This window comes from Heterodontus francisci, chromosome 2 (genome assembly GCF_036365525.1).
Source record: "Heterodontus francisci isolate sHetFra1 chromosome 2, sHetFra1.hap1, whole genome shotgun sequence".
Taxonomy (NCBI): Eukaryota; Metazoa; Chordata; class Chondrichthyes; order Heterodontiformes; family Heterodontidae; genus Heterodontus; species Heterodontus francisci.
In genome coordinates this window covers 37356497-37370124 of record NC_090372.1, presented here as the reverse complement: position 1 = coordinate 37370124, position 13628 = coordinate 37356497, and the positions used below count along the sequence as shown (strand labels likewise).

Below are 13628 nucleotides of genomic sequence, written 5' to 3'. Positions count from 1 at the left end.
GCGGGGGGGGGGGGGGAACGGTTGCACTGATGTGATCCCCAGGTCACATTGCCATGTGGGCAGTAAAGGTAAACTCCTGATTGTGGGGGACATAAGGTCTGCTTATCAAGATTATTCAGTGACACTAAAACCAACAAAACAGTCCATGCCCAGACTTTGTAACTACAAAAGAATGTACAAACTCTACTTCTAGGTCAATCCTCAAAATACCTGTAGCCTAGATAATGTAAATATCCACAACAGACAAACTGAGCTGACACAATTGGTGGCCTTTGACAATGCAGTATTTGCACTCTAATATCTCATATCAATATAGATATTTGCAGCCTTTCATTATTGGAACAGCCTTGATGTAAAAGTTTTCAGCTCCTGAATGCATCCTGGGTACTACTGGAAACGGCTTTAATTTCGCAGGCTTCATTCAACAATGGACCTCTCCAAAGACAACTGCCCCCCCCCACCCTGCAACTGCTCCCCACCCACCCCAACAAGCTGAAGTTAGTATTAATTTATACCCAAGCGATTTTAAATACGTTGAGAATTTCAGAAAATTAAAGGCAAACGTTAAAAGCATTTAAAAAAAAGAAATGAGGTAGGAAACTCAATTTTACTTCAAACACTCAATCACTCAGTCAGAGTAACAGATGACAGAAGCAACAACAAACATAGAACATAGAACATTACAGCGCAGTACAGGCCCTTCAGCCCTCGATGTTGCGCCGACCTGTGAAACCATCTGACCTACACTATTTCATTTTCATCCATATGTCTATCCAATGACCACTTAAATGCCCTTAAAGTTGGCGAGTCTACTACTGTTGCAGGCAGGGCGTTCCACGCCCCTACTACTCTCTGTGTAAAGAAACTACCTCTGACATCTGTCCTATATCTATCACCCCTCAACTTAAAGCTATGTCCCCTCGTGTTTGCCATCACCATCCGAGGAAAAAGGCTCTCACTATCCACCCTGTCCAACCCTCTGATTATCTTATATGTCTCTATTAAGTCACCTCTCCTCCTCCTTCTCTCCAACGAAAACAACCTCAAGTCCCTCAGCCTTTCCTCGTAAGACCTTCCCTCCATACCAGGCAACATCCTAGTAAATCTCCTCTGCACCTTTTCCAAAGCTTCCACATCCTTCCTATAATGCGGTGACCAGAACTGCACGCAATACTCCAGGTGCGGCCGCACCAGAGTTCTGGACAGCTGCAGCATGACCTCGTGGCTCCTAAACTCGATCCCCCTACTAATAAAAGCTAACACACCATATGCCTTCTTAACAGCTCTATTAACCTGGGTGGCAACTTTCAGGGATTTATGTACCTGGACACCAAGATCTCTCTGCTCATCTACACTACCAAGAATCTTCCCATTAGCCCAGTATTCTGCAATCCTGTTACTCCTTCCGAAGTGAATCACCTCACACTTTTCCGCATTAAACTCCATTTGCCATCTCTCAGCCCAGCTCTGCAGCCTATCTATGTCCCTCTGTAACCTACAACATCCTTCGGCACTATCCACAACTCCACCGACCTTCGTGTCATCCGCAAATTTACTAACCCACCCTTCTACACCCTCATCCAGGTCATTTATAAAAATGACAAACAGCAGTGGCCCCAAAACAGACCTTGCGGTACACCACTAGAAACTGTACTCCAGGATGAACATTTACCATCAACCACCACCCTCTGTCTTCTTTCAGCTAGCCAATTTCTGATCCAAAGCACTAATTCACCTTCAATCCCATACTTCTGTATTTTCTGCAATAGCCTACCGTGGGGAACTTTATCAAACGCCTTACTGAAATCCATATAGACCACATCCACGGCTTTACCCTCATCCACCTTGCAGGATAGAAAGACTGTGTCAGGCAAACCCCCACCTGCCAAGACTGAGGCACACATGATTTTGCCACATGAACATTAAAACTTAAAATTGCAAGCCCCCGACTGGAAAGAGATTTGCATAGTAACTAGCAGAGTTGGAACCAGGGACAAAGGACCATGCCCTGACCCATTCAATGAACACTGGACTTTTGATTCCCAGACGTTGAAGGTGGGGGGGAGCTAGCATTCCAGGTTGACTGCCAAGATAGCAGAATTCACAAACACAGAAGTAGTGGTCGGACCAGTTTTAGTCACATGACTAGCTGGCTGTTGAGATTTGAACTTCCAACACGGGATCTGAACTCAAAGCTCCTGGCTCATGGTGTGAGAAGACCTCTCTCCTGCCTGCTCATCTCTCAGGGAACTGAATCTTGTGAAAACACGTCAACGCCAAAGAGTGAAAAGTCTCCTATGTGAACAAGGTTTAAGAATACTGGGCCCCAACGAAAAGCAAGATTACCTACACTCAAGTAAGCTCGAAGCCCAGTAAACAAGAAACTCTTCTGATATTGCCTCAAATACCTCTCTACTATACTTTCCTCTCCTCTTTTCTGTCCCTATTTGCATGTGTGTATCGCGTGTGCATGCTAGTGTGGGTGCATCGTATATGCGTAGGCGTTAACCGTATTTGAATTTAAGTCTAAGGTTTAATAAACGTCATTTTTTCTTCTTTAAACCTGAGAAAACCTGGTGTGCTCGTTTCTTTGCCTTATAATTGGAAAGCTGTGAACAAGGATTCACAAAGGGAAAGCTCAACACACAGTGTGTTTAAAATTAAACCTTGTTACAATAAGAAGAGGTGAAGATATTAACAGACCCCTAGACACCTTTCTCACCAGGTTGTAACAGAGTACAAATAACACATTCTTAACATTACGAAATCCATCTCTCAATTTTTACTTCAACAGCTAACCCAATTGAATTAGAGCATATTTTTCTAGAAACAGGACATTTTTAAGTGCAATGAATAGCTAATTAGCCAAAGGGAAATTGACAAAATCAATCTTTTTATGAAGGCTGCACACAACACTAACCTGTCCATATGGAGATCACTAATCCCAAATAAACCTGGGATACAGTCTCATTAGTGCTGCAAGGTGCTGTTTACAGAACATAAAACTGGTGTGGCATTCATTCAATTTAATGCTTCAAGCTCATAGTAAGGATGTACCAAACAATCAACAATACTGAGAGTCTTCAGTCATGTTTAGCAAGTGATACTTGGAGTACACCCAAGCAGGATTAGTGATTAACACTCAACTGGAGAATTATATCCAATTCTGGTTGCCACACTTTAGGAAGGATGTGAAGGCATTGGAGAGGGTTCAGAAAAGATGTATGAGAATGGCTCTGGGGATGAGGGACTTCAGTCGTGAGGATAGACTGAAGAAACTGGGGTATTCTTCTTAGAGAAGGTTGAGAGGAGATTTGATAGAGGTGTTCAAAATCATGAGCTGTCTGGAGAGAGTAGATAGGGAGAAACGGTTTCCATTGGTGGAAGGATTGAGAACCAAAGGACACCGAATTAAAGTGATTGGAAAAATACATGGAGGAAAAAAATCATGAGGTGAAACCTTTTTACACAGGAAGTGGTTAAAATCTGGAATGCACTGCCTGAGAATGTGGTGGAGGCAGATTCAAAAGGGAGTTGGATAATTTTCTGAAGAAAGATTTGCCGAGCTATGAGGAAAAGGCAGCGGAATGGGACTAGCTGAGCTGCTCTTAGGGAGCTGACATGGACATGATGGGCTGAATGGCCTCCTTCCGTGTTGTAACCATTCTATGATTACATGATTAAAAGATGCTGGAGCCCATTGGGCTCTACAGAGGTTTAAGATCTGGTGTGGCTGAGGTCCACAATTGTTTTGTATTGCATCACAGTTGCATACATCAGGAGATTTCTTAAGCACAATGCAGTGCTAAAGAACATCAGAATTTCGAGACAAAAAAGATCAAGACCCATTTGATTGACCCATCACCCTGGTAGCAAATGACAAAGGGATTGTTCTCTAATCACAGCAATCAATCTCCAGTTAGTCCAAAACAGACCCAGAATGAGGTGACGGAAATCCCAGCTATGAGAACCATGGGCCCAAAAGTCACTTCTTTCCTCCCAAGCATGTTACACTTGCCAGATGCGATGTCTCAAATTACTCATATACTGCACCCCAAAATATTACTGTCAGTGAAAGAAGAAATTTAGCAATATGCAACATGGCCAAGTATTTGAAGCTTAGTGAGCAGAATATCCATATAGTGTATCACTATCGAATGGAAAGAACAATTTGTATTGCTCAGAAAGGATTGGAAATTCCATCCACCTGCCATACAACATTTTGGAGGTTTTGCCAAAATCCTGCATGTCTGTAAAATACATGACTGACTCGAATGTTATGAGAGATCAATTAGTATACTCAGTGAGCAGAGTTACGCACAGCCAGCCAGAAGCCAGGCAGAATATGCAGAATAGGATTTTTTTTTAAATAGAAATTTGTCGTACTCCATAGATCTTCATAAAAAGTTGCAAGAGCTTTTTATTCTTTGCAAGTTTGTTCTATTTTAAACTTTTTCAGCTAAGCATGCTTTGGTCCCTCCCCAACTCTGTAATTTACTCCCACCCTACAACTTTGCAAGATGTCTGCACTGCTCCAATTCTGGCCTCTTGCACGTGCCCGATTTTAATCGCTCCACCATTGGTGGCTGTGCCTTCGGCTGCCTAGACCTTAAGCTCTGGAATTCTCTTCCTACAAGACCTCTCCACCTCTCCGCCCCTCTCTCCTCCGTTAAGTCACTGCTTAAAATCTACCTCTTTGACCAAGTTTTTGGTCATCTGACCTAACATCTCTATGTGGCTTGGTGTCAAAAAATTTTTGATAACACTCCTGTGAAGCATTTTGGGACTTTTTACTGTGTTAAAGGCACTATGTTGTGATCAGGGAAGGGGATTGTGACATACTTGATCAAATTAGCATTGTAAAGGAGGAAGTATTAGCTATATTAGCAGGCTTGAAGGTGGATAAATCCCCAGGCCCAGATGAGATGTATCCCAGGCTGCTATGTGAGGCAAGGGAGGAGATAGCGGGGCCTCTGACACAAATTTTCAGATCCTCTCTGGCCACAGGAGAGGTACCAGAGGATTGGAGGACAGCGAATGTGGTACCATTATTTAAGAAGGGTAGCAAGGATAAACCAGGTAATTACAGGCTGGTGAGTATATCAGTGGTAGGGAAACTATTGGAAAAAATTCTAAGAGACAGGATTAATCTCCACTTGGAGAGGCAGGGATTAGTCAGGGATAGTCAGCAGGGCTTTGTCAGGGGGAGATCGTGTCTAATAAATTTGATTGAATTTTTCGAGGAGGTGACTAGAGGTGTAGATGAAGGTAAAGCAGTTGATGTAGTCTACATGGAATTCAGTAAGGCTTTTGATAAGGTCCCGCATGGGAGACTGGTTAAGAAAGTAAAGGCCCGTGGGATCCAAGGTAATTTAGCAAATTGGATTCTAAATTGGCTTAGTGGCAGGAGGCAGAGGGAGATGGTAGAGGGTTGTTTCTGCGAGTGGAAGTTTGTGACCAGTGGTGTACCACAGGGGTCGGTGCCGGGACCCTTACTGTTTGTAATGTACATTAATGATTTAGACGTGAATATAGAAGGTTATAATCAGTAAGTTCGCGGACGACACGAAAATTGGTGGTGTTGTAAATAGTGAGGAGGAAAGCCTTAGACTACAGGACGATATAGATGGGTTGGTAAGATGGGCGGAGCAGTGGCAAATGGAGTTTAATCCTGAGAAGTGTGAGGTAATGCACTTTGGGAGATCTAACAAGACAATGGAATATACAATGGATGGTAGCAGCCTAGGGAGTACAGAGGGTCAGAGGGACCTTGGGTGCTTGTCCATAGATCATTGAAGACAGCAGCACAGGTAGATAAGGTTGTTAGGATGCATACGGGATACTTGCCTTTATTAGCCAAGGCATAGAATATAAGAGCAGGGAGGTTATGATGGAGCTGTATAAAATGCTGGTTAGGCCACAGTTGGAGTACTATGTACAGTGCTAGTCGCCACACTATAGGAAGGATGTGATTGCACTGGAGAGGGTGCAGAGGAGATTCACCAGGATGTTGCCTGGGCTGGAGCATTTCAGTTATGAAGACAGACTAGATAGGCTGGGGTTGTTTTCCTTGGAGCGGAGAAGGCTGAGGGGGGACCCGATTGAGGTATACAAAATTATGAGGGGCAGTGATAGGATAGATAGGAAGAAACTTTTTCCCTTAGCGGAGAGATCAATAACTAGGGAGCATAGATTTAAGGTACGGGGCAGGAGGTTTAGAGGGTAGTTGAGGAGAAATTTTTTCATCCAGAGGGTGGTTGGAATCTGGAACACACCGTCTGAAGGGGTGGTAGAGGCAGGAACACTCCTGACATTCAAGAAATATTTAGATGAGCACTTGAAATGCCATAACATACAAGGCTACGGGCCATGTGCGGGGAAATGGGATTAGTTAGGATGGGTGCTTGACAGTCGGCGCAGGTGCGTTGGGCCAAAAGGCCGGTTTCTGTGCTCTATGTAAATGCAAGTATTTGGTTTACTGTAAACCAATATGATAATTCAATTAATTGAACTGTCACAAATGAACACAACCATTATATTTCTACCAGCATGGCAAGGTTCTTGTTCATTAACAGGAGTGGGATTACTGAAAAGAATCCTACTGCTGATATTAGTTCAGTACATCGACTTCATATAACCCGTCTGAAATTATTTTTTAATTTTAATTTTTTGCAGGAATCACAAAGGAGGCCACAAGTTGAGATGATTGCATAAAAAGTTGTTCAAAAATGTTACTGTTAATTGGTTAATTGTCTGCAGGTGATAGGCATTAACTGGGGATTCGCATATTCCCCTATCGATAGGAGCAGACTGAAACTGTGGTTGTTGGGATAGGAGGTGCACGATTGTATTGTGTATCTCTGTAAATAAATGCTTATAAAAGTGCAAAAAGATTGGCTCCAGTTCTAACCTTCGCAACCAAGCTTTCTGGAATAGGACACCATCGCCACAGGGAGGACCATGCTGGATAAACACCAATTTAACAATGGCATCCATGTACATATGAACACATGAATTCGGAGCAGGAGTAGGCCACTTGGTCCTTCCAGCCTGCTCCGCCATTCAATAAGTTAATGGCTGAACTGATTACTCCACAATTCCACCTAACTCGATAACCTTCCACCCACCCAGATAACCTTCCACCCACTTGCTTATCAAGAAACGCTCTACCTCTGCCTTAAAAATGTTGAAAGAATCTGCTTCCACTGCCTTTTGAGGAAGACAATTCCAAAGAGTCATGACGCTCAGAGAAAATATTTCTCCTAATCTCTGTCTTAAATGGGCGACCCCTTATTTTTAAATAGTGACCCATAGTTAAGATTCTCCCACAAGGGACATCCACCCTGTCAAGACCCCTCAGGATCTTATATGTTTCAATCAGGTCACCTCTTAATCTTAATTCCAGTGGATACAAGCCAACTACTGTTAAAAGACAATCCTGAGCATTTTAACTTAAGTCAGCAAGATGGATGTAACATACAAATGTTGTTCAATTAAATCATAACTCTTAAATAATCGGGACTGCTTTGAGACATAAACAGTAACCTGCAAACAACGAGTTCATGCAAGTGGCCAATTTAACTATTCCTATAAGATTTCAGCCAATCACTTTGAGAATTACGAGCAAATCAGTGAATAGACTTCTTCATTCTTCTCAGATGCCGAGCTAAGAAATGATGCTTCCCACTAGTCTACAATCTTCATGCAGACGGATTATGCACGGGCACTCACCGCTCTTGCTGTCAGCGTGATAAGGATTGCGGTTGTGAAAGTGAAGTAATAGCCAGGGTACATTCCGTGCCACAAGGCTGAAAGGATAAATGTTAGAGCTGTGGGGAAGTAGGGGGCCCGATCGTAGCAAACACTGAGAAAAACAGAAAGGCACAATGTTAAGGCTGTGAAAATTCGACTCTTGCACTGCATTACTTCCAATCACACTTCACTAATATAGGATCAGTCCTTTCATCTTCCAATTGCCAATCGATAAAGCTAATTGAACAGATATGATTGAGTTGATTCAAAATAGTATATATAAACAGATAAAGATGTACACTACAAACTGGAAGTCATACAATTTACCATAATAATGAGGAATAAACTTGCATTTGAAGTGTGCCCTTCACTATCCTCAGGACAACCCAAATGGACCACATTTGAACTGCAGTCACCATGCTTATTGTTATGAAATTACTTCCATTTTTTAATATTTTTTGAGGACTCGTGTTTTAGAATTGTGGAAATGGATTCCTTTGGAGGACTTAAGTGATTCCATAGATGTTGGACCTTTTTTTAAAAAAAAAAGGTCAAAGACTTTGGGACTTGAGCTTTCTGTTCAAAGGCAACCCTAACTGGATGTTACATGTCTTAAACTAAATAAACAACAGGAGCCTTGGTGACCAGGGGAGTTGTTTACAGAGAAGTGACATGTCAAGATTTAAGTTGGTCAAGAGTTGGTTTTGTTTTGGATTGTTCTGAGTCAGTTGGGGGTCAGCCTGCTAAGAAAGAAGACCAGTTCATCCTTTCTCCACATCTCTGAGAAACCTTGAGAATCCAGTGTGTGATAACTGAAACCTGATGTCGCATTTCTCCTGGAAAGCCTGCCAGACTAATCCTTGACTTCGCCTGAAGTGAACAGCTCCAGAAAGAACCCAGTGACAGCTGTCTGTGTGTATCTTATCCTTTTCCTTCAAGAATTAACAAGTATTTGGCCAATGTATTTCTTTTTGTCTTTTTTGTGGAGATCTCTGCAGAGAAAACTTCTTTATTTTTCTTTAACCCATATGTGTGTGTGTGTGTGTGTGGCGCTAATCTAAAAGGGAACTTTCATATTTCAATCTGAGAGTTAATGCTTTGCATCTTTATTAATTATAAAACCAGACTTATTCAGGAAACAACAAAATAATTAATTTAAGAAACACAGGTGATGGATTTTATTCTGAAATAAAGAGTATATAATTGGCTGTATCAGTAACTAGGTAAACATTTAAATATATGTTGCGACCAATAGAGAAGTGGAACTCGAGAACGACAGTGCACTCCACCAGCCTCGGTCGTAACATTATGGAGGTAAATTTGTCGACCAAATTCTCTACAACAGAGTCCCACCAAAAATAAATGAAATAAATAACCAGATAACTTGTTTTGGTTGTGCTTGTTATGAACACTATGTTTTATTAAAGAATCTATTTTATATTCAGGGCTCAATTTTCAAATTAATAATACTTTTGCTGACTCTGTTGAAACAGGTGATATCTGTAGAATATCAACAGATCAATTCAAATTGTATCAACTGTTGGCATACAAGATAGCCCTGGGTAGTTCTAACTTTCTGAGTTTGTTTGGTGACTATATGGTTATATTTTCTGTAACTATAAGGATAGCTTTTCTAAAATACCCACTCTCTGCAATGCTGAGTTGAATTAAGTTAGCTGTAAAACCAAGAGTGAAGATCATGGGGGAGGTACGATGTAGAGCTTGAACTCACTTTTCTGACTCCCCAAGAGAGCTACCGCCGAATCAGTCGAACACTATAGGAGTAATTTTAATTTTTGGTGATGGTGGAAATAGCTGGTAACCAATGTTCCCTTCAAATTTTAGTTGTTGTGCAGGGCCTGTTATTTCAGTGCGGGGTCCATTGAAATTTTTTGGCGGGTACTTATCACAACACAAGGCCTATGTGGTACCTTCCAGGCTACTAATTTTTTTAATTTCCAAAATATACTTTATTCATAAAAAACTGTGTAAAAAAATACATTACAAAACAGTTCAAAAACAGCACCAAGTCAACAATACAAAGAGTGCAAAGGAGATCAATTTCCTTCAATACAGAAGTGAGTTGCCTCACAACCCTTCCTTTTCATTTTACCTGCCAATTACTTTATGCAGCAAATATTTTTTGGATACAGCCCGAGGGGTTTTCCATGGAACCAACCCCTCAGTTCACCTTGGTTGGGGAACCTTACACAGTGGTCTTTCCCCATTGAGCCTTTGCAGCGGCCGTCTCAAGCTTTAGTGCGTCCCTCAGCACGTAGTCCTGCACCTTGGAATGTGCCAGTCTGCAACATTCAGTCGTGGACAACTCTTTGCGCTGGAAGACCAAAGGGCGTCTTGCACCGAATTGATAGTCCTGCAGCAGCAGTTGATGTTTATCTCAGTGTGCGTCCCTGGGAACAGCCCGCAGAGCACAGACTCCTGTGTTACAGAGCTGCTTGGGATGAAGCTCGACAAAAACCACTGCATCTCTTTCCACACCTGCTCTGCAAAGACACATTCCAGAAAGAGGTGGGCAACCGTCTGTTCCCCACCACAGCCACCTCGAGGGCATTGTGCGGAGGGTGTGAGACTCTGGGCGTCCAGGAAGGATCTGATGGGGAGGGCTCTTCTCACCACCAGCCAAGCTACATCATGGTGCTTGTTTGAAAGTTCTGGTGATGAGGCATTCCGCCAAATGACTTTGGCAGTCTGCTCGAGGAACCATCCGACAGGATCCACCATCTTCTTTTCCCGTAGGGCCTTGAGGACATTCCGTGCAGACCACTGCCTGATGGACCGGTGGTCAAAGGTGTTTTTCCGCAGAAATTTTTCCAGGAAGGATAGGTGGTACGGCACGGTCCAACAGGATGGAGCATTCCGAGGCAATATGACCAGGTCCAACCTTCGCAACACTGGGGACAGATAGAACCTCAGCACGTAGTGACACTTGGAGCTTGCGTACTGGGGCTCTACGCACAGCTCGATGCAGCCGCACACGAAGGTGGTCATCAGGATGAGAGCGGCGTTGGGTAAATTTTTCCCACCCTTATCAAGAAGTTTGCACATCGTGTCCCTGCGGACCGCTCCATTTTGGATCCCCATATGAAGTGGAAAAAGGCTCAGGTGACCGCCAAAGTGCAGGAGTGGGGTATGGGCCAGACCTGCGCCACGTACAGCAACAACGCGAGTGCCTCGCATCTGATGACTAGGTTCTTACCTACAACGGAGAGAGATTGCTGCTCCCACATGCTCAGCTTATGGTGTATCCTGGCTACTCGCTTCTTCCAGGTTTTGGTGCACGCCCCGGCCCTTCCGAACCATATCCCCAACACCTTCAGGCAGTCTGACCTGACAGTGAAGGAGACAAAGGATCGGTCAGCCCAGTTCCTAAAGAACATGGCCTCACTCTTGCCGTGCACAACTTTGGCTCCTGAGGCCAGTTCAAACTGGTCGCAGATGCTCATCAGTCTGCGAACGGACAGCGGAGCTGAGCAGAAGATGGCGACGTCATCCATGTACAGCGAGGTTTTAACCCGAGTGCCTCCTCTGCCTGGGATTGTCACCCCTCTTATGCTCGCATCCTTCCTAATAGACTCAGCAAAGGGTTCAATACAGCAAACAAACAAGACAGGGGAGAGAGGACAGCCCTGTCTGACTCCAGATTGGATGGAGAAACGTTCCGATTCCCACCCATTGATTGAGACTGCGCCACTGATGTTTGTGTAGAGCAGTTTGATCCAATTGCAGATTCCCTCCCCAAACCCCATTTTGGAAAGCACGTCCATCATGTAGGTGTGCGATATCCTGTCAAAAGCCTTCTCCTGGTCCAGGCTGTTGAGGCAGGTGTCCACCCTCCTGTCCCATACATAGGCGATCGTATCCCTGAGTAGCGTCAGACTATCGGAGATCTTCCTGCCGAGTACAGTACAGGTGAATCACCAACTCCAGAGCAGACTTGACTCGACTGGCGATGACTTTGGACAGAATCTTGTAGTCAACATTAAGCAGTGAGATGGGCCGCCAATTTCTGATTTCTGCCCTCTCCCTTTTCCGCTTGTAGATGAGGGTGATGAAGCCTTTCCTCATGGATTCTGACATGCTGCCGGCCAGGAGCATACTCTCGTATACTTCCAGCAGGTCTGGGCCGACCCAGTCCCACAGGGCCGAACACAACTCAACCGGTAAGCCATCGCTTCCGGGAGTTTTACTCGTCTCGAAGGACTTGATGGCCTTTGTCAGCTCGTCCAGGGTTAACGGCTTGTCCAGTCTCTCCCTCATGCTGTCATTTAAGACCTCTGTGATAGAGGACAGGAAGGACTGGGAGGCTCTGCTGTCTGTGGGCTTCGCGTCGTGCAGCCCAGCATAAAAGGATTGGCTGATCCTTGGTATGTCGGACTACGAAGACGTTACCGAGCCATCCTCTCCCTTCAGGCTGCTGATCACAGAGCTCTCTGTGTGTACCTTTTGGAAGTAGTAACGCGAGCACGTCTCATCCTGCTCAATGGAGCAGACTGGACCAGATGATGATCTTGGAGGCCTCCGTGGCAAAGAGCGAGGCCTGCTGGCTCTTCACCTAATGGAGATCCTCCTTCACCGCATCGACTGCAGTCGTAGAAGATTTTGCATACTTTTCTGGAGTCGGGACATTTCCCTCTGTCTCTCTCTCACCCTCTGAACACCTTTGAATATAAAAAACCTCTTTATGTTCTCCTTGATCGCCTCCCACCAGTGAACTGGAGACTCAAAGAGGGGGTTCATGGTTCTCCAACCTTTGTAATCCCTTTTGAGTTCCTTAATGTTCTCTGGGGTTAGCAGTGTAGCATTGAGCTTCCATGTCCTCCTGCCAACTTCTGTAAGTGACAGTCGGCCAGTAAGAGACAGTGGTTGGAGAAGAACACCGGCTTGACGTCGGTGGATCAGACCATGATAGCACAGGACACAAACAGGAAATCAATCCTGGAACGGGTAAACCCGTCCAATCATGACCAGGTGTATCTACGCTGCGCTCAGTCTGCAGGTTTGCTGAAAATGTTGTGCATTTGGGCATCTTTTACTGTTTCCATTCGGAATCTAGACATAGCAGCGAGTTTGCTGTCATCACTGCCAGAGCATCCAGCTGCATCAATGATGCAGTTGAAGTCACCGCCTCGGATGACCGGCCTGACGTCGCCAGCAGCAGTGGGAGCTGCTGGAAGACGGTCAGCCGCTCGCTGCATTGAACCGGGGCGTACACATTGATCAACCAGAGCGGAGCATTGTTGTACATTACATCTGCTACGAGGAGGCGACCGCCCACCACCTCCTTAACTTCGGAGATGGTGAAGTTACCTCCCGGCAACAGAGTACCCAGGCTGGAGGAACGGGAATCATTTTCCCCCTCACCAGATCGACGGCCCTTGGGACCACCATCTCAACCATTGCCTGCGGGTGCTTGAGGTGTGGTATTCCACACTCCTGCAGAAACAGTAGGTCGGCTTTGACCTTGGCAAGGCAGTCCAAGGTTGAAACACATCGCGCAGTGGATTTAATGTTACGCACGTTAATTGAGGCAATCCTTATACCCATTTTTAAGTTAGTTGTTGCTTCCTGCACCATTTGTCCTTGCTAGACCCTGTCCTTTGGTATGTTCCTGCATACCCATGGTGTACACAAGCTGTTTCACATTCATTGGGCTCAAAAACCCCTCCTGGTTTCTCATGCAGGGTTTGTTCCGATGGGGTGACATCGGAGGGGGGGGGGGGGGGGGGGGTCGCTTCCTCCTCAAAAACATCACTGCTCCTAGCTTCCCGGAGCTAGAGTGCGCCAGACGCGCCGTTGCTCTCAGTGTCCGGGAGCTGGGATGCGCTGGGCATGTCGCTGGGTTTGGCACGCGCTGG

The 13628-nt window shown here is 44.8% G+C and overlaps 1 protein-coding gene across 4 annotated transcripts in view; it reads right to left on the bottom strand.

Moving 5' to 3' along the window:
* The window catches only part of mboat1 (membrane bound O-acyltransferase domain containing 1), a 198105-nt gene that overhangs the window by 48748 nt on the left and 135729 nt on the right, over positions 1-13628 (bottom strand). For all 4 annotated transcript variants that reach the window (XM_068057027.1, XM_068057037.1, XM_068057055.1 and 1 more), the window contains one exon: positions 7732-7864. In XM_068057027.1, coding sequence (XP_067913128.1) covers positions 7732-7864 — 133 coding nt within the window. The remainder of the gene's footprint in view (positions 1-7731; positions 7865-13628) is intronic.